Here is a 26,688-nt window from a genome sequence, read left to right as displayed (position 1 = left end):
GGATAATTTCACTTCCTCTCTTCCTATGTGGATTCCTTTGATTTCCTTCTCTTGTCTGATTGCTGCAGCAAGAGTCTCAAGGACTATATTGAAAAGGAGAGGTGAAAGTGGGCATCCTTGTCTTGTTCCTGACTGTAGCGGAAATTCTTGCAGTTTTTCCCCATTCAATATAATGTTGGCTTTGGGTTTGCAGTATATTGCCTTGATGATGTTGAAGTACTTTCCTTCTATCCCAATTTTTTGCAGTGTTTTTAACATAAATGGGTGTTGGATTTTGTCGAATGCTTTTTCAGCATCTATTGCTATGATGATGTGGTTTTTGTTCTTGGTTCTATTTATGTGGTGAATAACATGTATTGATTTGCGTATGTTGAACCAGCCTTGTTTTTCTGGGATGAAACCGACTTGGTCGTGATGAATTATTCTCTTGATATAGTTTTGAATGCGTATAGCTAGTATTTTGTTTAGAATTTTTGCATCTATGTTCATTAAGGATATTGGTCTGTAGTTTTCCTTTCTTGAGGTATCTTTATTTGGTTTGGGGATTAATGTGATACTGGCCTCATAGAAGGAATTTGGAAGAGTTCCATCTCTTTCAATTTCCCGGAACGTGTTATGAAGTATTGGTATTAGTTGTTCACTGAAGGTTTTGTAGAATTCAGCTGGGAACCCATCTGGGCCTGGGCTTTTCTTTGGTGGAAGAATTTTTATTGCCGTTTCTATTTCTTTGGTTGTTATTGGTTGGTTTAGGCTTGCTATGTCCTCTTGGTTGAGTGTAGGAAGGTTAACTGTGTTTAGAAATCTGTCAATTTCATCCAGGTTTTCAAATCTATTGGAGTATAAATTTTTAAAGTAGTTTCTGATAATGTTTTGAATTTCTTCACTATCAGTGGTGATATCTCCTTTTTCATTTCTAATTTTGGTAATTTGAGTTGATTCTCTTTTTCTTTTGGTTAGGTTGGCCAGGGGTTTATCAATTCTATTAATCTTTTCAAAGAACCAACTTTTTGTTTTATTGATTCTTTGAATTGTTTTTTTGTTCTCTATTTCATTTATTTCTGCTCTAATTTTGATGATTTCTCGTCTTCTGCTGGCTTTGGGAATGGATTGTTGCAGAATTTCTAGATCCTTGAGTTGTTTCATTAGGTTCTTTACTTGGTGGTTCTCCATCCTTTTTATGTGGGCACTCAATGCGATAAACTTTCCTCTTAGTACTGCCTTCATGGTGTCCCATAGGTTTTGGTGGGTTGTGTCTCTGTTTTCGTTTGTTTCCATAAATTTCTTTATTTCTTCCCTAATTTCTGCTCTTACCCATTCGTCATTTAGTAGTGTATCATTCATTCTCCATGAATTTGAATACTTTCTTTCGAGTTTCCTGTTGTTGATTTCTACTTTTATTCCATTGTGGTCTGAAAAGATGCATGGGATTATATTACATTTTTTGAATTTGCTGGTATTTTCTTTGTGTCCCAGGATGTGATCTATTTTGGAGAAGGTTCCATGGGCTGCTGAGAAGAAAGTGTATTCTGTAGTTCCTGGTTGAAATACTCTGAAAACGTCTATTAGGTCCATTTGGTTTATGGTTTCCTTTAGTTCTAGAGCATCTTTACTCATCTTTTGCCTCGAAGATCGATCCAGTGGTGTGAGAGGCGTATTAAAGTCTCCCAGAATTATTGTATTTGGGTCTACTTGGGATCTTATGTCCAGAAGGGTTTGTTTTACGAATGTGGTTGCACCCACATTTGGGGCATAAATATTTACTATCATTATATCTTCTTGGTGTATTGTTCCTTTTAATAAAAGGAAGTGCCCTGATTTGTCTCTTTTGATGTGTTTTATTTTAAAGTCTGTTTTGTTGGATATCAGGGTTGCTACCCCTGCTCTTTTTCGGTCACTGGTGGCATGGTATATCTTTTTCCATCCTTTCACCTTCAACCTGTGAATGTCTTTGGCTGTGAGGTGAGTTTCTTGCAGACAGCATATGTTTGGATTATGTTTCCTAATCCACATTGCCAGTCTATGTCTTTTGATTGGTGAGTTAAGTCCTTTGACATTAAGTGATATTATTGAAATATGCTTTTTGTTTTCTGCCATTTTGTGTTCTGTCTACTCTTGGGTGTTGTGATCTTTCTTCTTTACTTAAATGGCCCACTTATTAACTTCCTCGCTTCTCTGATTCTGGAGTCTGCTTCTTTTTTCTTCCTTATGATTTATTTCTTTAAGAATTTTCTCTAGTGTTGGCTTTGAATTCATGAATTTTTTGAGATTCTGTTTATCCTGAAAGACTTTGACTTCCCCATTGATCTTGAATAGTAGTTTTGCTGGGTAGATTAATTTGGGCTGGAAGTTATGTTCTTCCAGGGTCTGAATCACGTCATACCAGTCTCTCCTAGCATTCCTGACCTGGGTTGTATAGTCTGGGGTGATTCTTATTGTTTTGCCTCTATATGTCACCTGTCCTTTTGTTCTTACTGCTTTTAAGATTCCTTCCTTGGCCTCTATGCTGGTCAATTTGGTTATTATGTGGCGTGGAGTGGTTTTTCTTTGGTCCTGTCTCAGTGGAGTTCTGTATGCCTCCTGTACTTGAAGATTCAAGTCTCTTTCCATATTTGGAAAATTCTCTGAGATTATTTCCTTGAAGATATTACATATGCCCTTGGTCTGTACCTCTATCCCTTCCTCAATGCCTATTATCCGTAAATTAGGGCGCTTCATATTATCCCATAATTGCTGGATGTTTAGGTTTTGTTGCTGTAAAGATTTCTGTATATCGCTGACTGTGTTTTCGGTTTGGGATGTACTGTCTTCTAATATTGATATTCTGTTTTCCATTTCATCTAATCTTCCAGAGTTTCTTTCTATTGCTGTCTTCATTTCACTTATTGCCTCTTTCATTTCATTCCAGACCTCTTTCTGATTCTTTTTTAGTGTTTCTATTTCACCTTTAACCTCCTCTATACTTGTTTTAAAACCTTTCATCATATTGAACAACAAGATTCTGAACTCCCCTTCTTGCATTTCTAGTAGGTCAGTATTCGTGATTTCTGCTGTCTCTTCATAACTCCTGGTTCTCATATTTATAGTGTTCTCTGTCCTGTTTTTCTGATTTCTACCCATCGTTCGTGAGTAATGTGTTTAGTCAAATCTTAATATTAGGAGTTTAGGAGTGTCGGCCAGTCAGCAGAGCCTTTCCAGTGTTGAAAGTGGGTGATGTGGGAGGAGCTGTCTTGGTGCAGGAATCCGTGTGAGTCTCTGTGCCGATGTGATCCGGTCGCTGGTGGGCAGACAGAGTTCTGGAGGGTGCTGCTCGCTGCTTAGGATGCCTTTTTTTTTTTTTTTAATCTTTTTTGGAACCGGGGATCGAATCTAGAGCACCACACCTGCAAAGCAGGAGCTTTGCCACTGAGCTACATCCCGGCCCCAGGTTATATAATTTTTAATTTGCATCTTCTTCCCTCCTCTATTAGCCCAGGCCGTATCTGTCATATAAGACCAGAGTAATATAGGCAGTTTGCAAAACAAAACAACAAAAAAAACCGGTGCAGCCGACTTTCCAGATATTCACCAGAGCTGATGCTGCATAAAAAGCACTGAATATCACACTTATTTTTCTAGATAAATAACATCCACAAAATACCAACTGTCTACTCCGGATAGAGAGTATTTTCATGTTCCAAACAATACTAAGATATTAAAGATGCTCAAACAAAAAAAGACCAAAAGTCTTACTCCCACTTTATCTAGGTCATTCTTATGATGCTAACTACCAAAAGGCATCCAGGCATCAGAGAAAGCTCAAAATGGGCCAGAAGAGGTTAGTGCAGACGTCAGAAGAGAATGCAGTATTGTGCTACAGAGCTGATAGCACAGTGATGTTAAATGTCTAAGCTGGGGGGGGGGGATTAACTTGTTCCCATCTCTTAAGGAGGAAAAGAAGAAAGACAGACCAGCCCCGGAATGGAAACGGGATCAGAAACTGAGAGGCTCCACTGAGACAAGGGCTCCTCCTTGTGCTGTCAAGTCCCACTTGAGTTTCAGGGATGATGGCCTCATCGCTTGTTAAGCAATATTAAAGTGTTGGATTTTTCTGAGAAAATAAAAGGATTTTATGCTTTGATTTACATAGAGAACAGAAGACTGTCTTCATAGAATTTCTAATAAGAAGTCTCTCAATAATAGTTTTCAGAAAAGGGGCTAAAAATGAGATTTGGCTCGCAAACACATTATCTCACTAGAAGTGCTTGCATTTTAATGACCTGTGATTTTTAAGAAACTCAAAAAAAATTTTTTTTCCCAATCTACTAAAATGAAGGCAGTCAAAACATTTTCATTCGAGATTATCTGACTCAAAACTCTGGCGATTTTTCCAAGGGCCGGAGTCACCACTGCTTAATTTTACAAATGACAAAACACTAGGTGTTTGTCTCGGTGTACAAATGGAGCCATTTAGTAAGGTGAAGTTTCTTGAGGAGCCATTTAGAAACTGCTCAGCCCCTTGGCATGAATGTCCATCCCCAGGCTCAGTGTCCACAAGGACTCTGCAGGAGCACCTCTGTGGCCCTTCAGCTCCTCCAAACTCCCTGCTGTGAGATCCTGACTCCCCTGGGGGCCCAACAGCTTCTCTCTCAGATCTTCCTCACTCAGATGGCTGCCAGCTCTGTTGAGACTAAAGGCTCCTGTAAGGTCATGGTGAGGGGCTCAGCAACAGAGCATGACAGAGGGTCCAGTCTACTAAGGGCATTTAAGAATTGCTGCAAAAGCCGGGTATGGTGGGGCACGCTTATAATCCCAGCATTCGGGAGGCTGAGACAAGATGATTGCCATTCACCGACAGCCTCAGCTACTTAGTGAGGCACTCTGCAACTCAGTGAGACCCTGTTTCAAAATAAAGAATAAAAAATAGGGCTGGGGGTATAGCTCGGAGGTAGAATGCCCTTGGGTTCCATCCTCAGTACTGAAAGAAACAATGCTGCTATGAACTGCAAATCTGGGGCCAGCTGAGGCAGGTTTTCACTAGTGACTCCTTACAAAACGGGTACAATGTTAAGACAACAACAAAAAGCTCTCTTCGATGTGCATAGTAAACTCCTTATCTCGCATATAAACATGTGATACGGAGAAAACAAGCCATTTCTAATCTCCACTCCTCTAAGCAGAGTGAATCTTGGTAACTGCAGTAGCTTCTGTTTGCCAAGCACAACTGAAATATTCATCTCCGGCATTAAGGGCTTTTGACATACTTGAAATGGTATTAATCGCTTTGGAGATAGGAGCCTGGAAAGACCTCAAGGGCTCTGCTGAGGGAGGGAGAGAAGCAGAGATGCAGGAGAGGAGGCTGAGTCCCAGTGAAGGAAAGGAAGTGGGGATTGTAGCGGCCTGCAGGGCTGAGGAGAGAGGCTCTGGAGAGGAGACAGCGCCAGTAGACATTCCTACCATTCTGCTTTTATGTTCTCATTAAAGGATGAGCAAATGTTTTTAAAGTGCCCTATTATTTCTTTGTCTGAGGCACACAGGTGTCTCAGTCTAATCCTGTTTTGAGGCCCTGTCCCACCAGGAATTCCTCCCTCACCTACAACCTGGACCATGGTTCACAGATTGGGGCTGATCTGACCGGGGAAGAGGGTTTGTTTTGTCATACAAAGGGGGAAGGAAGGTAGACAGTAAACAAGGAAGCTTCTCTGAGTGAGATAGATTCCTTTATGGACCCTTTTTTTTCTTGGTATACTGGAATGAAAAAGTATCATCAGGGCTACTAGCAGTATGCAGGTAGGAAAGCAAGATGTATTGATTTGGGGGCATCCTAAGGAGAAAGAGGATTGACAGTATTAAGGCACAAAAGCACAAAGAAGAAAACAAGACAAACACCAGGAAAAGTGCCTCTCAAATCCTACTGAAGGGAATGCAACATCCAGAAAATGTACTGACCAGTTAATCCACACAAATAGGAGACTTTCAAGTCTGAGGCAGGATGTATCTTTTCGTTAGTTGGCTTAAGTTTTAACCACAGAGTGAGCAGAGCATAAACTTCTTGCTGCCTAGAAAAGTACTGGGTTGGGTGGTATAGAACACAGCATGTCTACACCGCAAGCCCAAAGGCTCAGTCTTCCCTAACTACAGATGAGTCCAAGGAGATGCTTTCTATAAATAATAAATGCCTTGGCCTCACACATTTGCCTTATTTCCAGGTAACAGATTACCAGAAGGTTGAGGGACCCACTGGGGGTCAGAGGTAAGGCTTAAAAACATTGAGCAACCGGGCGTGGTGGCTCATACTTGTAATCCCTGCGCTTGGGAGGCTGAGACAGGAGGATTGCACAGGTTCGAAGCCAGCCTCAGCTACTTAGTAAGGCTCTCAGCAACTTAGTGAGACCATGCTTCCAAATAAAACATATATATAAAAAATAGGTCTGGGAGTAAAAACCTTGAGCAGCCTTTTCTCTGCTCTTGCTTGACAATAATCTACATAAAGCGATTGTTCCTCCCAGAGAAAGTATTTAGATGACAGAAGCCAAATCTTCCTTTACTTTTCCCAGGTTATACAACAGAAAAGATGGCAGCACTGATAGATGGATGCTATTTCTTCTCCCCTCTCCCTTCCCATTTAGTTTACACACCTTCCCACTATTTCTGCAATTCTCCAATAAGCCCATGGAAGGTAACAGCAGAATGGCTGGACTCTGCACTTGCACTGACATTTAAAGGTCAAGCCTCCTTGTATCATAAATAATGATATTTCCCTCCCACATGTACGGGAAGGAGAGCTGTGAGAATTACTGGAGGGAGGAGAAAACCTTTGAAAGGTTCATTGGGTTAAAGAGATTTGATTTACTGTAATTTTGCTGAACACTTTGGCTGAGATGGCTTCTGTCATAAAGAGCTGAAAAAATTAAAAATAAAAGTATGAATCCATCCAGCCACTTTCTACCTCTCTTTATGTTGATTTTTTAATATGGTTAGCCTCTCAATAAGTAAAGATTTCTAAAAGGACTGTATCGATGACACAAAGAGGGTCCAGTTTTCAAATATTTTCTTTATTTTATAATAGGGCTTCTTTTTTGACTACTGTTTTTTTTTTTTAATAATAGGGCTTCTTTTTTGACTACTACATCCTTAGTGACAGAGATCAGGTGTCACCTACCTTTTGTGGGACAACCATTAGCCTAATACTAAAATCTCCCCATTTGAAAGGATAAGTTTCTTTTGGAGGAATCACATATTCAGCATGTATTTTCTACTTTCCTTGGCCCTAGAATTCATGGGAGCTTTTTCAATCAAGAACTAAGACATTCTATTTGCTTCCTTGATGTTTGACTTTCTAGCTTCATATTTAACTTGCTGGTAATCCCTGGCTGGGGCTTTTGTCTGGAGATAACTAAAACAACCTTGGTGTATTGAATGTTTATTATCAAGTACCAGGCTAGGTATTTGCTTACACCATCTCACTTGATCTCTGCCATACACCTACGGAGCAGGGATTATGTGCCTGCATTTTGCAGATGAGGCTCAGACTGGTTTTACAACTAGCTCAATTTGCAAGTAGTTGCCTAGGACTGAAACTCAGGCCTGACAGAGGCTCATATGTAGAAAGATACTCCAGGGATGGTACAATTACTTCTATATTCTTACTGATTAAATAAGTCAAATACATTGCTCATTTACTTCCAATAACATCCCACAGTTTTTCTTTAGAGCTAAATGCCTGGACCTCACTCTGAGGCAGGAAAAATTGATGGAAAGATGAAAGCTACTCAAAATTCCCAAAAGAATTCCTATGGAGGGACACATGAGGGCACTGTAACCTTCTTTCAGTCGAGCAAATGTTTCCTTTGTAATTTCACTGCCAAGTACTCATTGCTGGCTCTGCTCTGAATACTTGTTTGAACCCCGGTTTACAGATTCATGTTTGGAGCACAGTCTCTCCATGTTTGGAGGTAAGTGAGAAGAGCCTTAGAGTTTTCTTCTATCTTTTATTTTTAATTTATATTTCCTTTTTTGTCTCTACTTAATTTTTTTTATTGGTGCATTGAAGTCATACATCATACATCTTAATGAAGTACAAAATAGCGGAGGTACATGTACATACTACCCAATTAGCCCTCACCCAATTCCTGCCCCAGGATGCTCCTACTTACTACCTGATCACTAAAAGTACTTAATGCCCTATTTAACAAATACTTTTAATGACTGTAAAGAAATAATGTTTCTTTCATGTTTACTATACTAAACAGCATATATACATGTGCACTTCAACATATTTGCAAAAAAGCAAATCGTTCCCCAAGCTTAGGATGTGTTTGTTGTTGTTGTTGTTGTTGTTGTTGTTGTTACTACTACTACTACTATTAATTATTATTATTGGCTTGTCTAAGAATTTCACCTCCTACAGATTCATGGGGACCATCTAAGCACCTGTTGGTGACCTACGGATGTCAGGTTTGCCCTACATTAACTGAACGTTCGCATTGGCTGAAAGTTCACTTCTTGTTAATTGTTCATGGTACAGTTTCTTTTACTCCAGAGGCTGGGGTTTCATTGCTTTGTGGGACATTTTTTGATGAAATTTATCATGGAGACTTTGAGAAGGAAACCCACCTTCGTAGTCATGTATCTTAGCTTGAATTTTTCATGAGATAAGGCTACTTTAAGATTCATCTGACAAACTGAAGAGTGACCCAGATACCAGATACAAGGAAGTTTCTCAGCGAGGACCCCTAAAGGACAAGAAGGGTTTTTTTTCTTTCCTTCCTGTGATGAAGGACTAAGCCCGGTGCTCTGATACAAAAAAGAAAAAGGAAGAAGGAAAATCCAATAAGTAGCAGTCTAAATTACATGAAATGATGGGTTTAACGGAGATTTCTACATCTCCTCAACAGGGAAAGCGACTAAAAACACGCCCCACCCTCCAGTGTTCTGAGGAGCTCGCACACCTGCTAATGCCTCACGCTGGTCTTTCTGTATAGAGGCTGAAAGATTTTTCCTTCTCCGGAGCCTTGCTGGGTAATTACTGCACAGACCACTTAAACCACTGGGCTGCTTTTGTTCTGAGTCAATCAAAAGCCTCCTAGATGTCTGATCTTCCAAAGGGGGGGGGAAGCAACTTATTCAGTCAGACCAGGTCAGTAGGCAGTCCTTCAAACAGAACCATCCTCCTGGGTGCTCCTGCATGAGAGTCCTGGCATGGAAACAAACGGCCTCAGAGGAAAAGAGAACTACCCTTCAGTGCAGACAACAAAAGGAGCTGAAGCTACAGCCCAGCGCTGGGTCAACCTCCAACTCAAAAAGTGTCTTTTGTTTGAATGCAATTAAATGATCTGGGCAAGGCCCAGTTTTCACAATTCTGGAATCATCATCAGGATGTTTTTCAATGTGTTTAATTCTCTGGGCCTCAATTTCTTCATCTGTAAAATGGGGACAATGAGTACTTGTATCACTGGATTGTTTGTAAGGATTTATATAAATAAGTAAAGCAATATTGAACATCTAGTTAATGCTACTAAGTATTATTAAGTAGTCTTTTTTTTTTTTTGTGGGTCTGGGGATGGAACCCAGGGGCATTTGACCTCCAAGCTACACCCCCTGCTCTCTCTCTCTCTTTTTTTTTATTCTTTATTTTGAAGCCAGGTCTCACTGAGTTGCAGAGGGCCTCACTAAGTAGCAGAGGCTGTCCACGAACCATGATCCTCAGGTCTCAGCCTCCCGAATGCTGGGATTACAAGCATGCGCCACCACACCCAGCTAAGTAGTCTGTTCTTCTGCTTCTTTATATTACTATACGTTTGTGGTGTGTGTGTGTGTGTGTGTGTGTGTGTGTGTGTGTGTTACTTTGGATTGAACCCAAGGAAGTTCCACCTCTGAACTATACTCCTACCAGTTCTACTTTATCTTTTTTTTTTTTTTTTTTTGGTGGTACTGGGGTTCCTGGAAGCCCTTCTATGTCTGGGGTACATGCCCAGACCTACTTTTTATTTTTGGAAACAGGGCCTCTTAAACCAGCTCGGCTGGCTTCGAACCTGCAGGATCCTCCTGTCTCCGCCTCCCAAGCATGGGGATTACAAGTGTGCACCACCATACCTGGCCTACTTTATCTTTTGAAACAGAGTCTCACTAAGTTCCTGAAGCTGTCTTCGAACCTGCAATCCTTCCGTCTCACCTCCCAAGTACTGGGATTGCAGGCATGTGCCACCAGGCCTGCCTTTGTTCTCATTTAAAAAGCCTGTGGAAACTTAAGAAGACTGCACAGCTTTCAGGAGATTGTTTTTCACCCCAGGCACCATTGCTTTCTTCTTGCATGTCCTAGTTTCCCCTTAACTAGAAATATATGTTCTTGGTGCTTACATCCTTTGTAGCTATTTAAAGATTCCGCTTTTCTCTTCTTTTCCTTCCCTTCTTCCACTTTTTGCATAAGGTGCTTATTCTGAACCCGACACCAAGTGTACAGAGATGACAAAGCACAGCTGTGTATGGCAGAAAGACAGGGAAACAGTCCCGGTGGTGAAGGAGGTATGTATAGAAGCAATTCCTGAGCTGTTTCTCGCAGGATGATTTAAAATTGGCCCAGTCAAGTGAGAGTGGGTATTTTAGTAGAGAAAAGAGCAGTTCAAAGACTGAAGCCATAAAGGGAACATTATATTTCTTCTCAGGGTTTTCTTCAGGTCCTAAATTGTCTCTGGCTCCTTATAGGCTGCAAAAGAAAGCATGGAGTGCTCAGCACAAGGTGGAACACCTCTTTCTTTTGCCTTCAGCCCATTGACCAGATCTTTTCCATTTCTTTCACAGCTCATTTCTCTGGTTAGCCATGGTTGTCCTTTTCTGTTGGCTGAAGGTGCCCTTGTTTTCTCACCTCTTACTTTGCTCACATGCTTCCCTCTGTCTGGAATGGGCTTCCACATGTGCTGAAATCCCACCCAGATTTCCCAGTCTAACCCACAAGTGCCGTCTTCCACAAAGTCTCCTTAGCCTCGTATGGAAGTAAGCCCTCCCTGGTCCAGTCCCCAGCGCCGCTGGCTTGTTTCTTTCCTAGGCACTCCACATATTGTGCTTGTATTGGCTCTATTTGAACTCTTGTATATCTCCTACAAGGTATATAAACTACAGCTCACTAATTAAACAACATCTACTATGATACTAGCTGCAGGTATTAGGTAATCAAAAAGGACAGTTAATAATATACAACATCATATCTATTTTGTGCTAAGCAATATTTTATTTACATTATACATATCATCTTAGCTAGTTATTAAACAGTTTTGTTGCATCATAAAGAATTTAACCATACCCGAAGAGAAGTCTATTCTTTGCCCTTGGTCCCTGGGAGGTAGTCTCTTAAATATTTGGGATGTCAAGCCTGCAGGGGCTTTGAGACAAATCAGAAAGTATAAGGATGTAGTTTATGGTTGGTATTCAAGTTATAGGGGTGTAAATTTAACTTCTGGAAGGGCTAGATACTGAGGTGAGCCATGTGAAGGCTCAATAATATCTGGGTACCAAAGTTCTGCTTTAAAATACTTCCTTCATATTGTCACCTACCAATCCCAAGAAAGTAACAGTGTCCATGACTCCATGGGGAGAGGGCAGCAGGAAGCTCCATATTTGGAATTTTCTAAACCCTACCCTATGCACCTCTCCTCTTAGCTGATTTTAATCTGCAGACTTTCTTGATAACACACAGTAATTATGAGTATATGACTTACAGTGAGTCCTATAAGTCTTAGGAAATTCTCAAACACAAAGGTAGTCTTGAGGACCCTGAAGTTTGCAGTTGGTATCTTAGTGAAGGTGGCATTGTGGCTTGTGCTTCTTCCAACTCTGCGCTTTTGAAGTGGATACTATAATTATTCCCATTTTACAGAGAAGGAAACCAAGGCACACAAATGTTAAGCTTTTTATTCATGGCTGTGAACTAGTAACCATGACTTGATCCTATATGTGCTAATATCAGAACCTACACTCTGAATGACTTCTCTATAATTTTTTCTATGCAAATAAAGGTTAAGATAGATACAACATATGCTTGTATTCATTTATCACACTGTATATCATAGATAGGTACAAGTATTCTGTGTCAAATGAGGAATAATAAAAACAAAGATAAATGTTAATAATAGGTATAACAATGAACCTGTATTCTTAAATGCTGGAGGTGTTTAGGGAAGTTTTATAAAATATTATCTTGGCCAGGCATGGTGGTGCACGCTTGTAATACCAGCACTTGTGAGGCCGAGACAGGAGATATCTGGGTTCTCAGACAGCTTCAGCTACTTAATGAGGCACTCTGCAACTCAGTGAGACCTTGTTTCAAAATAAATAATAAAAAATAGGGCTGGAGGTATAGCTCAGTGATAGAATGTCCCTGGGTTTCATTCCCAGTACCGCAATACACACACACACACACACACACACACACACACACACACACACACACACACACCACTATCTTGTACCACAACGCAGGTATTTAATTTATGTTAATTTGATAGGAACAAATCATAATTCTTCATGTTAAAATGTTTATGTGGCCTGAGTTAAAAGCATAACTTACAAAGGTATGTCTGAGAAGTGGGCTTTCTGGTTATTGAAGATAGCGAAAGATGTGCTTTAAAAAAAAAAATGTCAAAACCAAAACAAAATAAAACCAGCCTAATCATTCTTGAGAACCAACTTATTGTTCCTGGCCTTTGCATTTTAATTGCTTGTAGGTGACCCAGGTCACAGTCATTAGTGTGAGTCACTTGGCATTGCTACGCAGATTTCACTGCGTGCCCCTGTGCTGCCAAGGCATTTGGGTCACCCTTGGTGAACTCAGTACACTGGGTGGTGATTATCTCTGTATCGGCTTCTGCCATCGAACTGCAAGTCTTTGGGAGCAGAATCATGTCTAATTCATGCCCGTATCTCCATGCTTGGTAAGTTTCTGGGGATAGTAGGTATGAATGCACACATGTAGAATAAGTGCATGCATGGAACACCTGAACCAGCAGATGTGTAGAGGATTGCCTTGGCTGGTAAGCTTAGGTTCCCTGATCCTTTTCTAAACTTTTCTTTGGTTCATTTATCTTCTTTTTACAGGGAGAGTTTCCTATCCCCACCTTTTCACCCCTAGCATCTGTTTACCCTCAGCTCCACTTTTCTCCATTTATCCTTCTAACTTGAGTTTTCTGGGTCAATGAAGAGGTAATGTGTCAAAAAACAGAAGACAAAAATAAACCAGAATGGAGGACTTACAGGGGCCGCTATGATAAAATATCACACTGAACAATTTGAAAAGAAAATTCCCAGAGAGTAGATTCCCTGAAATATATACATGTGTAATATATTTTCTAATAACATCTCATGGGGCCTCCCATCTCACACACTTGAATTAGGTCCTTGGAGGAAAATGTAGCATGTACAGAGACTTGACTTCATATTAACATGTTCAGGAAGTCGGAGGCATCTTGAAGAGACTCAAAATTAGCCTTCATGGAGTCCCAGAATCACATTGAGGGGACCATTTAGTCATCTCCCAAACCGAAGAATAGCATCTTTAATAATCTTCTTGCCAACCCAAAGGGATAAACTTCATCTATCAGGCTTGATTATTTTCCATGAAACATGTGGCAGAGTATTAATAATAATCACAAAACTCCCAGAAAAATCTGAGCGAGCCATGTGGCTAGCTTAGTATTTAATCACTTGCCCACTGAAGTTGTAATTATTCACAACACGACAAAGCAATGTGTTAAGGCAGAACACCTGGAAACAGAGGCTGCTGATCACCTGATTTTTTGTTATATGTGGAGAGGTCAAAGGGCACTGACTCTCCAAGGACAGACATGGACCTGGGGGCCTGGTCTACCCTGCACTGGCTGGGTAGATTAGACTTGGAATAAATGAGAGGTTTCCAAGGGGATTTCCAGGCAAACAGAGTTTTCAAATGAAATATTTATGTGTAAAACAGATGCAAGCTGAGCTTCTTTGGTTAAAGGCCTCTCTCAAACGGCCTGTACTCCTGCCCTGAGGTTTCCTGAGAAGCACAGAGAGAGCACCAAACCTCCCCAAGGCCCTGCAGAGCACATGGGTGTCCCATGACTCTAGGCAGCCTCCAGGTCAGCTCTCATCTTGGGATGTATGCATATCCAAGGGGTTTCAGTCCAGGGTTGGGAGGCACTTAAAGTCCTCAGGCCATGAGTGTGTGTGTTTATTCTCTTCCAAAGAGTTTTCTTTTCCTCCAGTGTCATACAGACCTGAATCCCCACCCCCAAGTAAAATATGTTATAAATAATTCACTAATAAATTCTTCCTCTTTTCTGCTAATGTGCATCTGACTCTGTGTCCCAAGCAGAAGGCATCATCTTTTGTCAAGTAGCCTCTTATATGTAACCTGCTTATCACTGAGGAGCCCCCTTTGCTCGGAGGTAATTCTGTTGTCTTTAAAACACATTTATTGAGCCGGGCATGGTGGTGCACGCTTGTATTCCCCATGCTTGGGAGGCAGAGACAGGAGGGTTGCGCAGGTTCGAAGACAGCCACGCTGGCTTAAGAGACCCTGTTTCCAAATAAAAAAGTATAAAAATAGGTCTGGGAGTGTAGCCCGGAGAGAGGGTTTCCAGGAACCCCAGTACCACCAAAAAAATTATTATTATTATTATTGTTGTTATTATTATTTACTGGGCTTGAACCCAGAGGGCATTCTATCTCTGAGCTATACCCTTACCCCTAGTATGTATGTATGTATTTAATTATTTATTATTTTGTGGTACTGGGGATTGAACCTGAAGGAATTCTGCCTCTGAGTTATACCCTCAGCCCTATTTGTTTTTAATTTTTATTTTAAAAGAGTGTCTCACTAGGTTGATGAGCAACTCACTACATATTGAGGCTGTCCTTGAACCTGGAATTCTCCTGTCTCGGCCTTCAAAGTACTGGGATTAGAGGTGTGCACCTCCACACCTGGATTTATTTATTTTTATTTTTTATTTTTTATTTTTTTGGTGGTACTGGGGTTCCTGGAAAACCTCCGGGCTACACTCCCAGACCTATTTTATATATATATTTTTGAAAACAGGGTCTCTTAAGCCAGCGAAGCTGGCTTTGAATCTGCGTGATCCTCTTGTATCCGCCTCCAAAGCACAGGGATTACAAGTGTGCGCCACCACGCCCAGCTATATTTTTAAATAGAGTTGGGCTTCACTAAATTGCTAAGGCTGGCCTCAATTCTGAAATTCTCCTGTCTTAAATTCCCAAGTATTGAGATTACACGAATGTGCCAGCACCTCTGGAAACATTTTATTTATTTTTTTAACACAAGAGAAAGAAAGACACTAAAGTTTAGGGTAAACGTAGGAGAAAAAAGTTGACTTAAATATTCTGTTAAAAATTATTCTTGCTTTTATTGAGCCTCTTGATAGAGCAACCCTGAATGTCCTTGTGTGAAATAAATGGTACATGATGATTGTGGTAAAGTATCCAAAAGTTTCTATTTCACAAATGCCTGGTACACACAGCTCACCCCCATCCCCATTCCATCCTCATCCCCATCCCATCCCCATTCCCATTCCCATCCCCAAGCTGCCAGTAATGGTTGGGGAATCAGTTAAAGAAGAAATAACAGAACTCAAGCAGAACAGGCAAAATACTACACCAGTGCATGAGAGCATCTCCTCTCTAGGACTCAACATTCAGGAAAGATTTTCTGAAAGAAGTAAAATCCTAAAATCTAAAAATATCTTAAAAATAAGGATACAAGCCAGGCATGGTGGAACATGCTTGTAACTCCAGTACTTGGGAGGCTGAGACAGGAAGATTGTGGTTCTCAGCAGCCTCAGCTGCTTTGTGAGGCCCTCCACAACTTAGTGAGACCCTGTTTCAAAATAAAGAATAAAAAATCGGGCTGGGGGTGTAGCTTGGAGGTAGAATGCCCCTGGGTTCAATCTCTAGCACCACACACACCATGAAAATAAGAATACAAGCTTTAAGTCAAACCATGTGATATTAGATACAATGGTATCAGTGTGTGAGAACAGGGGATTGTGCAAACCGAGAAATGTGAGATTTAGCTCTGAAATCATCCACCCTGGGCACTACCAATCTATGCTCTTTTCCTAATTCTGAACTGTCCCACAGGTACCTCAACTCAGTGTGGCCCTGACTAAATGTATCTGTTCCTTCCATCACCCTAACCCTGTTGCTTGTCCTGTGCTGGTATATCTGGGAATGCCACTTCCTCCACTCGCCACCCAGCCAAGTCCCTGCTCTACCCTGCAGTTAATCACCAACTCCACTTGCTAATTCCCTCTCAAGCTCTCCAGAGTCCAGAGTCCACCCTCTCCTTTTGTCTATGGTGCTATTCCCTCAGGTCTGACCACCTCTCTCTTGGATGACCTCATCGCCACTCTGATTTGTCCCTTTGGTCACAGTTCTTCTTGGTTTCCATACATTGTGTGCTGCCCTCAGAGAGAGCTTTTCAAATCACAAAGTTAGCCTCATCATTCACCTGCTTAAAACGCCTCACACTCCTGTTAAGGTTAAGTCCCTATTTTGGCTCATTACTGAGCCATGGTCTCTCTGCAAGGTCTTTACCCCATTTTGCATCCCCTCCTCCGGCACTATTACCCTGATCCTCACCCCAAGAGCTAATTCCTATACATGTTTCACAGGGGCAGAGTTAATCATCGTGTCCTCTAGGGGGTTCCCTGGTCTTGCTAAGATGACCCTGTATCTCTCTAGTAGTTATCTTACTAGGATAATATGTTGTAACTGGTTGATTAAATATTTATTTGTCCAACTAGACTTGCAAGCTCTTTAAAGGCAGAAACCATGCCTGTATTCATCACCACTGAATTACCAGTGCCTGCGAAAAATCCTGGCATATAGAATAAGTCAATTTACACACACACACACACACACACACACACACACACACACGATGAATTTTTTTCACATGTTAAAGAAACAAGAAGTTTCTCTTTTTGGCCCTCACTGTCTCTAAAAATTGATGGGTTGCTTTCTTTCATTCCACTCTTAGGCAGTTACTTTTATGAGATTTCATCTCACCAAACCTCTCATCGGCTGTTCTTGCCTTCAGGATAACTTCCAAACTTAGCATGACATACGAGGCTCATTAGGCTCTAGCTCCTGTCTGTGTTTCCAGCCTCATCTCCATTGCTTTCTTTAAATGAAATCCACACTGCCTGGGTTTCTTCAAGGTCACCGACATCTGCCACTCCTCAGTACCTCTGCATTCTGACAGTCTGCTCTCCATCTCTTTTATCGGGATATCTACTTCTTGTCCTTTATGACTCACCCAAAGGTCACCTTCTCCTGGAAGCCCAACCTACCACACTTTGCTCTTAAGACCAGTAGCAAAGTTGAGAATTGGTATTTTGAGTGTTATAATATACTATGCATTCTTCTCTATTATGTTTGTATTTTAGCTTTCTGCTAAGATCATACATTCATGAGGAGCAGGGAGAAGAATTTTATTAACCTCTGCAATCTCCTTATTTAACACAATATCTGGTACAAAGGATACTCAAAAAATACCCATACCTTTTAAATGAATAATTTCCCTTATTTATTTATTATTAAATCTAAATAATTTTCCTTTAAGTGAATACATTTTTTTTCTACAATGGCAGTGAGACTCAGAGAAGTAAAAAGGACTCAACAAGCACTGATATTTAAAGTCATATTAGTGTAACATGCTTGTACAATTCTTATGAGGATCATATAGACACTTCCTGATAGAATCTGAACCCAAACCTAGGAGGAGTGGATCGAAGTACTGTTTTCACCTTCAGCTGTTTGGCTTTTTTTTTCTTTTGCATTTGATTTCATTTTCACTTTAAGAATATTACTTTCACGCCAGGCGTGGTGGCGCACGCTTATAATCCCTGCGCTTGGGAGGCGGAGACAGGAGGATCCTGCAGGTTCGAAGCCAGCCGTGCTGGCTTAAGAGACCCTGTTTCCAAAAAAGAAAAAAGTATAAAATAGATCTTGGAGTGTAGCCTGGAGGTAGAAGGGCTTCCAGGAACTCCAGTACCCAGTACCACCAAAAAAAAAAAAATATTACTTTCAGGACATAAGCCTTCAAATCATACATGTTCATAAAATATTCATCCCAGCTTGATAGAGTGTAGGAATTTTTCAGTTGTACCATTAGTGAAGACTACTGCTGTCTGTACTCTAAAACATGGCACAAATGGTTCTTATTTTCTTCTTTATTTTGATATTTTGAGATCTGTACATAAAAATACGTAGATAAAATATTCTGAGAAGTGATACTTTATAGTTGATAGTTTTATAGTAGTTGGAAATTAAAATAAAAACAACAACAACCTTTTATTCTCTTACAAAATTTCAGCTGCCTTGTGTCCCCTTGGATCTTGCAGGTCTCTGTAACCCAATCCATTTTTTCCTGGAGTTCCTTAAAAACAATCAAATGCAATCCTCCTGTATACTGTTTGATCCTCAGGGGTGTTTGGCAATAATAATCCAAGATCCTATTGATGTAAGAACACAGTGAAAAGGTGGCAAGATTCCTGCCTAACCACACAGGCTAATTGTCAAAAGAGATTTAGTCACAGATCTCCCACACCTAAATTTGTTACTTGGTGTGTGATCAATTCTTTTCACACACACAAACACACCCACCCATCACAATGTCTATAAATAATCCTGCAGGCCTGCTTGGAAACTCTAAGTGGGGTTAGTCAGCATTTGCAAAGTGGTTTGTGATTTTTCTCAAAGGCTGAAGCATTTCACTGACGTTTCCTTTAGTGTGCCTGTGCTCCTAAGCTCCGAGTGTCTAGAGAGAGACGAGGAGACAGCCGTCCCACCCTGTGGAGGTCAAATCAAACCATGTGCCAGAGACCACACCTTTGACTTTGAAGCATGTCAGAGACAAGAACATGTAGCGAAAGCAGCATGCTAGTAGGATCTTAACTGTAGGTAGGTATGGTTTTCAGGATATTTATGAAGGATAAATAACAGAAATTAGAATTCTGAGGTTATAGATGTGTGTGCGTGCGTGCATGCGTGCGTGTGTGTGTTGAGGGGTAAGGTACATGTATGTGTGTGGGGGTGAGGCGAGTGTATGTTTGTGTGTGTGTGTTGGGGAGGTGGGATGCGTATATATTTGTTGTGTGGGGGTGATGCATGTGTCTATAGGGATGGTAAAGCTACTCTAGTAGCTGGGGGAGAGTAGTAAAATATGTATACAGTTTCCTTCTGTAATACTCTCACTCTTGAGCTGGAAACAGAATGACTGGGTTAGGAGGACAAGAGATGGGGAAATGAGAACAGGGACAGAATTAACAATATGGGCCTGCCATGTCACAGAAAGCTGAATTTTCCCCAAAGGCTTTGAGTGTCTATAGATGACAGTATGTTAGTGCAATTTAGAATGGGTGGACAGGATGAAGTAAAAAGCTGAAGACTTTCTGCCTTCTTGATTAGCCAGCCACATACTGCATTTAAGACTCCTTGGGTGCTCACATCCTGGGCAACCCCCTATGTATCCTTCCCTTAAGTCTAAAGCCCCTTGAGGAGGTGGCCTGTCGAGCTGCCCTAATCTGATCAAACAGAGTGGCATGGCTTAATTGGATGCTCAACTCCTTAATGAGATTGTAAATTGCCTGAGGGCATGGACTGCCTTATACCTCTGTTTCTGTTATCTAGTTCAGACACAGGTTTTCAATAGATGAATATTGTGATTCATTTTAAAATATATTAATCATAGTAATAACTATATTACTATTGCTTATTTTGCACCAGAAGGCACACTATATAAATTAGATTCTCACACTAAGAAGATGAGATAGAGCCATTTCATGCCTGCTTTACAAAGAGGGACACTGAACCACAAAACAGTTTAAGCAGCTTGCTCACGACCAAGTGAGGGGTAACTCCAGGTGATCTGGCTGTTGCTTTCATGCTTTTAACCAATCCATGACACAGCTTCTTATGGACATGTGTGATTTCTAAATTGTTGGTGGCTACTGCGTGATTTGCAGGGGAGGTGCTATGGAAGTAATGAGCTGTCTTAGGAGATAAGCCCACTTATAGGAACACCAAAGTTAGAGATTCTTTTTATTCTTCACCAAGACTATCTAGATAGGAAAAAATATGAGGAACAAACCAAAAATCTAGTCCCACTTAAGGAACCATTTTGGTCTTCTCTGTTTTTTTTTTTTTTTTTCTTGACTGAGTCAGCAATGGTATATTCAGCTTTGTACCTGGTTTTCTCGAGTCCTATAAAGAGTGGACTTGTTCTAGGGCCAACTCCCAGCTCATGATCTCCTCAAAATAGAGCCAACCAAACCTTCCCTTTATAAAATTTTGTGCCTTTTTGGTAGGGTCCTCCAATCTCTTTCAGATGCACCAGACCTGGTCCGACTTCCAGAAGCAGGATTTGAGTACTGACCCTGTTATCCTGCTCACTCGTGACTGTGTCTCCATGTTAACCATGTACAGGATTCACCAAGTGGTCAAGGGCACAGCAGCATAGGAAGAAGGATAGGATCAAAGAAAAAAAGGATGAGCACCAGCAACCTGAGAAGACAGAGCCAGCGAGGAGCTCCCAAGGAAGGGCTGGCTGTGGAAAGGAAGGGTGAAGAGGGGAAAGGCAGGAAAAATGAAACTCTCTGACTTGACAAGGGAAAAAGGAAGGCAGGAAGGGTGCTAGGTCAAAGAATTGTTTCCACAACAGAAGTCAGTTACACCAGTGCTCTGCTTCCAACTCTTCTCCCCACCCGCCATGGTACTAAAGATGGAATTCAGGTGTATTCTACCTCCTAGCTACACCCCAACCTGACTTTTTATTCTTTATTTTTCTTTAAACAGGGCCTCACTGAGTTGCAAAGGGCCTCATTAAGTAACTGAGGCTGTCCACGAACCGGGATCCTTCTGTCTCAGCCACCCAAATGCTGGGATTACAAGTGTGCACCACCATACCTGGCTTGCTTCCAACCCTTCTAGCCATAGCATCTGCCTCTGAAATTTCATTTCCAAGGGGATTCATGATGAACCTTATCTAGAAGGGCTTCAGAGGTGTGATGCACAACAAGAAATGGATTGGAAAAATCTTCATGTGGCTATTTACACAAAGCAAAGCTCACCCATCTGCTGGGCTTAGCTGTGATCCCATGTGCAGTGGTGGAGGCTGCCAGACACTTGCCCGACATTCTTTACCCTGTACTTCTATGCATTAAATGATTCACTGACAGTCACAAATGACTGAGCTGCTACTTTCTACTAGGATTTATTAGGATTAAAAAAGAAATAAGCCATATTTTCAGTTTGCAAGTTGTTCACAGAGTATGGCAAAGACAAGCAGTTAAGTTGACAATATGTTGAGAAATGCCATGATGCAGGTACTAACAAGGGATGTGGAGGGGCAGGAGAGGATTCCTCCAGTCAGTTCCTGAATAGATCTCCATTATTTAGCTTAGTTTTCCTATTTTACCTGGAAAGCTCCCTTCCCAAGCCATATCTCTTGAAATCTTGAACATTCTTCAAATCTATATCAAATGCTACTTTCTCAACAAAAGTGGCTCCTCATCTTAAAAGTTAGAATTAGTAGTTCTATTCTGTTTTTATATAACACATTATTTATATTTTGTTTTAACATTTATTTGAATTTGTTCTTTTTTTAAAAAAATATGCAGGTTGGGATGAATAGACAGGTAGGTAGATGACTGATTGATAGCTAGCCAGACAGAATTTATTAGACTGTAAGCTACTTTGATAGTAGGGCCTGCTTCATCTTTTGTTCTTCCACAGGACTGAGCATGGAGGTTTCTTAAAAAGTACTCAGGGTTTGATGAGGTAAAAGTTTATTTCATTCAACCAATCCACAATTCCTTTTAGGATACCAAAGTGAGTGTGTTTGCACATGCCAAAAATAATTTCATGTTTTGAAGAGACATAAAAGATATGGTATTTAGACCTAAAAGGACTCAATTATTCTTCTTTCTTTCTAAAGCTGGACAAAGAATCAGCAACAAAACATGCCACTCAAATTAATCAAGTGCATTTTAATCTGGAAAGGACTTGATTACTTATTTAATCCAATGTTTTAATTACAAACAAAGAAACTAAGGCCTGAGGAATTTAGGTAGCTTAATAATATCACATAGCCAGAATCAACCACAAATTTCAAGACTCTTAAGTTAAAGGATCTTCCTGGCAGACCAAATAGTTTACCTTAAACAAAAGAGAAAGATCATAGTAAAGAAAAAAAGAAGAAATAACACTAAAATATATGTAGAAAAATTCACTGAAAAGCAGTATACAATGTAGAAAAATATTTTCCCTCTCCATTCATCTTTCCACAGAAACTACCATGCTTTTCATAACATTTGTGAAAATGTAGAGTTTAAAGCTTTACTTTTAAATATCTGACTTTTGTAAATTCTAAATCCTTTACCCTGCAGACATCAAGTGATTCTGTACAGTTGGCAATGAGGATTACCCAGAGGTTCTTCTCCAAGATATTTCAATGTGTTTGGGTGATACTGATGATTAACAGGTGTTCTTTGCAGTTGCAGAAGTAAAATAATCCATCCAGGCTCTGTTGTGAGGTACACACTCACACCTGTTCTCTCCTATCAGGACTTAGGCAAATGCAGCAGGTGGACTTTAGATCTGACATAGTTTATTCCATCCCAGTTCTGCTATTATTAAAAACCCCGCTTTTTCCCTGACCTTTCCCATGTCACTGCTGCCTTCGCCCTCTCATGACATATCTGATCAGTCTTCCAGAAGCCTGAAATGAGGCACTTCAACTTGCACATGCTCTCTCTCTCTCTCTCTTTCACACACACACACACACACACACACACACACACACACACACAACTGAGTAACTAAATTTGAACTTAATTTTTTAAGATTAGGTCTACCTAATCTCCACAGTGATGAGTAATCACTCAAATGAAGACCATTTAGTTTTACAAATTATTTCACTTGATTCACAGTATAGTCGGTGAAGGCTGGTTTTCAGTTAGAGACCACCTCCACTGCTCTGCACTCTCCAAAACCCACTCTGGAGTGCTCAGGGACAGTGTTTATTTTTTTGCGGCCACATAGGTACTAGTTTTGACACTTGGCATTTGTGTGATCTTGAAAAAAATAACTTAAAGTTTCTGGACAGTCATCTCTAAAATGAGGATGATAATACCTTCTTCAGGGAGGTGTAAGGACTTTAGGTAATATATGTCAATGGGTGCTGCATGGTAGAGTTCAGTAAATAATAAGTATTATGATAAGTGTAACAATAAGGGGGAAGAGAAAAAGAAATAGAAGGAGGAAGATGATAGCCCCACTTCCCCAATGCCTTCCATATTTCAAAATTTCTCAGCAAGGCTTGGTAGAACTTAAGTACCAGCCTTTAGCTGGGCAGTATTAAGCTCAAAGTGGAGAAAAGAAAACTATCAGGGGGGATTTCATGAAAGGCTAGTACTTTATATGTGAGTTTTTTCTGTCTATATCACACACACACACACACACACACACACACACACACACACACACACACTTGTTTTTTCCACTCCTGGGCAAAGGACATTTCACAATGGTGAATTCCTTCTGAGGAATCAAGGCTGTTTTTTTCTTTTTTCTTTTTGCCTAGCAGGATTGGACTTCACAAGGCAGGGTGAACAACTGTGTGAGTCCCACACAGCAGCTAATCATAGAATTTCCAGTTACAGCAGCAGGAAAGCTGTGTGCTTCCCATGGAAATTCTAGTAACTGTGAGATACCCCATAGATCACAGGGGGGAGGGGAGCTAAGCTCCTTTCTAGAGTCCCAAAGTCAGAATACAGAAGTGCTGATACAGTTTGAACTATCCAAAGTACAGCAAGAAAGAAGGAAGCCCCAAACTACACAGACATGTCCTGAATGACAGGGCCATTTATGGCCTGCCTAAGATGCCATTCTGCTTGCAAACACACACTACCTGCCATATCATCCAACACAGTAATTCCATAGGAGAGCCTGGAGGAGAATGACTAATGCCAAAACAGCCTCCTACATCACTTCAATGATGACTCTACAGACATCAATTACATATGAAAAAGACATGTTCCAAAGCATGACCATGAGGTACTTCCCAAAGAACTATAGTTAATGGCTAGTAAAACAGAAGTGATCCTAAGGAAAAAGACACTTAGCAGCCTCTTCTTGCTCAAAAGCAACAAGGGCCCATGAGGACAATGAACCTGGAAGACCTCCAAAAAAAGAGGTGAGCAAGAAGAGCCAGCATTGGAAGTCTGCACTGCATTCCCTCATGTATAGAAAGCACAGATCAGGGGTTGCATGAGGTCATCTTTTCAGCCACCAAAAAGCAGACTGATCCAGGGAATGCTGGGGAGTCTGTCTGGTAGCTTAGCGATGAACTTCAATTGTTATGTCTCCAAGAGGGAAAAAGGATTGGCAGACATCCACCCCTTTGCTCCTTGAGTGCTTTCCAAGTATCAGGATCAAAAGACTCAGTGCACTAGGCCAAACTCACTGTAATCTATTAAATACCTCTCCCTGGGAACCAGGCTTTAAGCACCTTATCAGTGGAAGGAGGACACCAACCTAAAGAGAGCGATTTCAGTATAACCCCCTCCCCCCAGCAGAGATGCAGTGGCTGGGGCAGAAGTGCTTTTCAAGCCTGCAATTCTAGATCAGTCAGGCAGACACCTGTGTATATATAGACAAAGCTTCAAACACCACCACCCCATCACACCTAATGACTGCCTGTGATGAGAGCTTGCATCCTCTATTTCTGGCTTTTCCAACAACAAAAATATGTGCCTTTATACCCAGCCCTGATTCTGAACCTATTCTCCAATGTTTATCTGTTTTGTTTTTTGCTTCTTTCCCTCATATACAAAGACAAATAAGAATTATTTGGGGGATTTTAATTTTGAACCAGATCTAAAATTATTAATTACTTTTTAAACATCACCATTGATCTCTCCTTTTTTCTTTAAGTGACTCAAGTAAATACACACCTCACATACCCTGGCCCCAACATAAAGAAGGTTAATATTCTTTCAATGAGAATATCAAGTATACACAAAACAAAACCATCCAACCAACAGTACCTGCTTCCATCCTCCTGGGTCCCTGTGCCAATGATGCAGTGTACTTAAATCTCTTTCAACCAGAGGATTCAGGGTTAAGTTTGGGGTTTGGAATAAAAGAGGTCACTGACAATTACCTTCTCAGCACAATAGAAGAGCAACCCAACCCGTTAACATTAAAATGGCAGAATTCAACACAGTGTGAACAAGTAGGAATAGAGAGTACCTGGGATTGCCAGATTGGAAAGGGGGAAGTGGTGGAGGTGAGGGGGCAGCGAGGCCATCCAGTCGGCATTGCAGACCTCCGACGCTGTCTTTGTCCCGCTGGGGTTGGGGGAACAGATGGTCCCCATCCTGAGTTTCCTCCTCGCCTTCCTAATTGCAAGCATCCCTCTAGTCCACAGACTGGCCAGGCTCCGCCCGCGGCCACTCACTCAGTAAGCATCACCGCTCGGGGCTCTCCGGACATCTCAAGGCCACCTCTGTCACGCCGGTCTTTCCGAAACGCCTTTCTGGCTGGGAGCGGGTCCTGGAGGGTTTCCCCACCCCCAGCCCCTGCGCCCCCACCCCTCGGGCCGGCCTCTGCTAGTTCCTCAATCTCTCAGTCCCAGTTCCGTTCAACTTCCCAGGCTGCCCTCTGGAGGTGTGGGAGGCAGGCCCTGGAGATCGCCCTCACAGACACGGACCGGCCGGAGCAGCCACGCCCCGGGCTGCGCACAGACAGGTGCCCGCACGCGTGGAGCCTCGCCGGGGCTGCACCTGCGCGCCCCGCGCCTCGGGAGCCGGCTTCTGCTCGGGGCGGTCAGCGGGCCGGGACCTGGGCTGGGCCCGCCGGCGGCTGCTCGGGCTTCGCGGCGGGCGCCCCCTGCCCAGAGGCTCCCTCAAGGCACTCGCGGGTGTAACCGGCAGCCGCCCGACTCGGCTGCGGGCCGCACTGCCGGGCGGGCTGCGGGCTGCGCGGCCGGTGATTGGCCGCCGGCGGCGCGCGCTGATTGGCTGGCGCCCTCGAGCTGCCCCGCCTCCGGGCTCCCACGCCTCCCCAGCTCCCAGCTCCGCTCCTTTCCTTACTCCCGCTTTTTTGTGTGTAGACAGGTGCCCCGGTAGCTCCAGCAAAGTGGAGATTTGCAGGCTTTGATCGGTCGGCCCTCCAATAGGTTTTCTTTCCTCCAATCTTTCGCGGTATCAGCGCTGAGATGTTCTACATGGCCGCAAATATTTTTTCTCTCCTCCCCCAACCCATCCCAATACACTCACTCACAGGCGGTGGCATTTACCCAGAAAGTATTACATTTTCCGTAAACCACAGAGGCAGCGAAAATGAGAGCCATGAAGAGGCCGACAGAGGTGCTGTATCTCATATTTGGATGACAACATCAAGGATGGCCTGTGTTCCAGGCATTACACAATGAAGATTCACCTGGCAGGACCTGGTAGCAGTTCTGAGCTAAGACCCCCAGTTTACAAAGGAGAGAAAATAATATGTATTGCTCCGTTGTTCAAAGCCCTCCTTCACATTCTTTGTCTCTCATGCTCTTCACCAAGGCAGGGACAGTTGCTGGTGGGTGTTGTTGTTGTTGTTGTTGTTGTTGTTTTGTTTTGTTTTGTTTTTTGTTTGTCTTGGTGGTACTGGGGTTCC

General features: G+C 41.9%; 1 protein-coding gene across 1 annotated transcript in view; it reads right to left on the bottom strand.

Annotated features, from left to right (window-relative positions):
• The window catches only part of PLCXD2 (phosphatidylinositol specific phospholipase C X domain containing 2), a gene marked incomplete at both ends in the record, with an annotated part of 57,152 nt that extends 31,711 nt beyond the window's left edge, over positions 1-25,441 (bottom strand). The window contains one exon of the mRNA XM_080696041.1: positions 25,279-25,441. Coding sequence (XP_080552167.1) covers positions 25,279-25,441 — 163 coding nt within the window. The remainder of the gene's footprint in view (positions 1-25,278) is intronic.
• Between the last annotated feature and the right edge of the window lie 1,247 nt (positions 25,442-26,688).

This window comes from Muscardinus avellanarius (genome assembly GCF_963383645.1).
Source record: "Muscardinus avellanarius genome assembly, chromosome: 5".
Classification (NCBI taxonomy): domain Eukaryota; kingdom Metazoa; phylum Chordata; class Mammalia; order Rodentia; family Gliridae; genus Muscardinus; species Muscardinus avellanarius.
The sequence above is the reverse complement of the archived record's forward strand: the minus strand, read 5'-3'. Positions and strand labels throughout refer to the sequence as shown.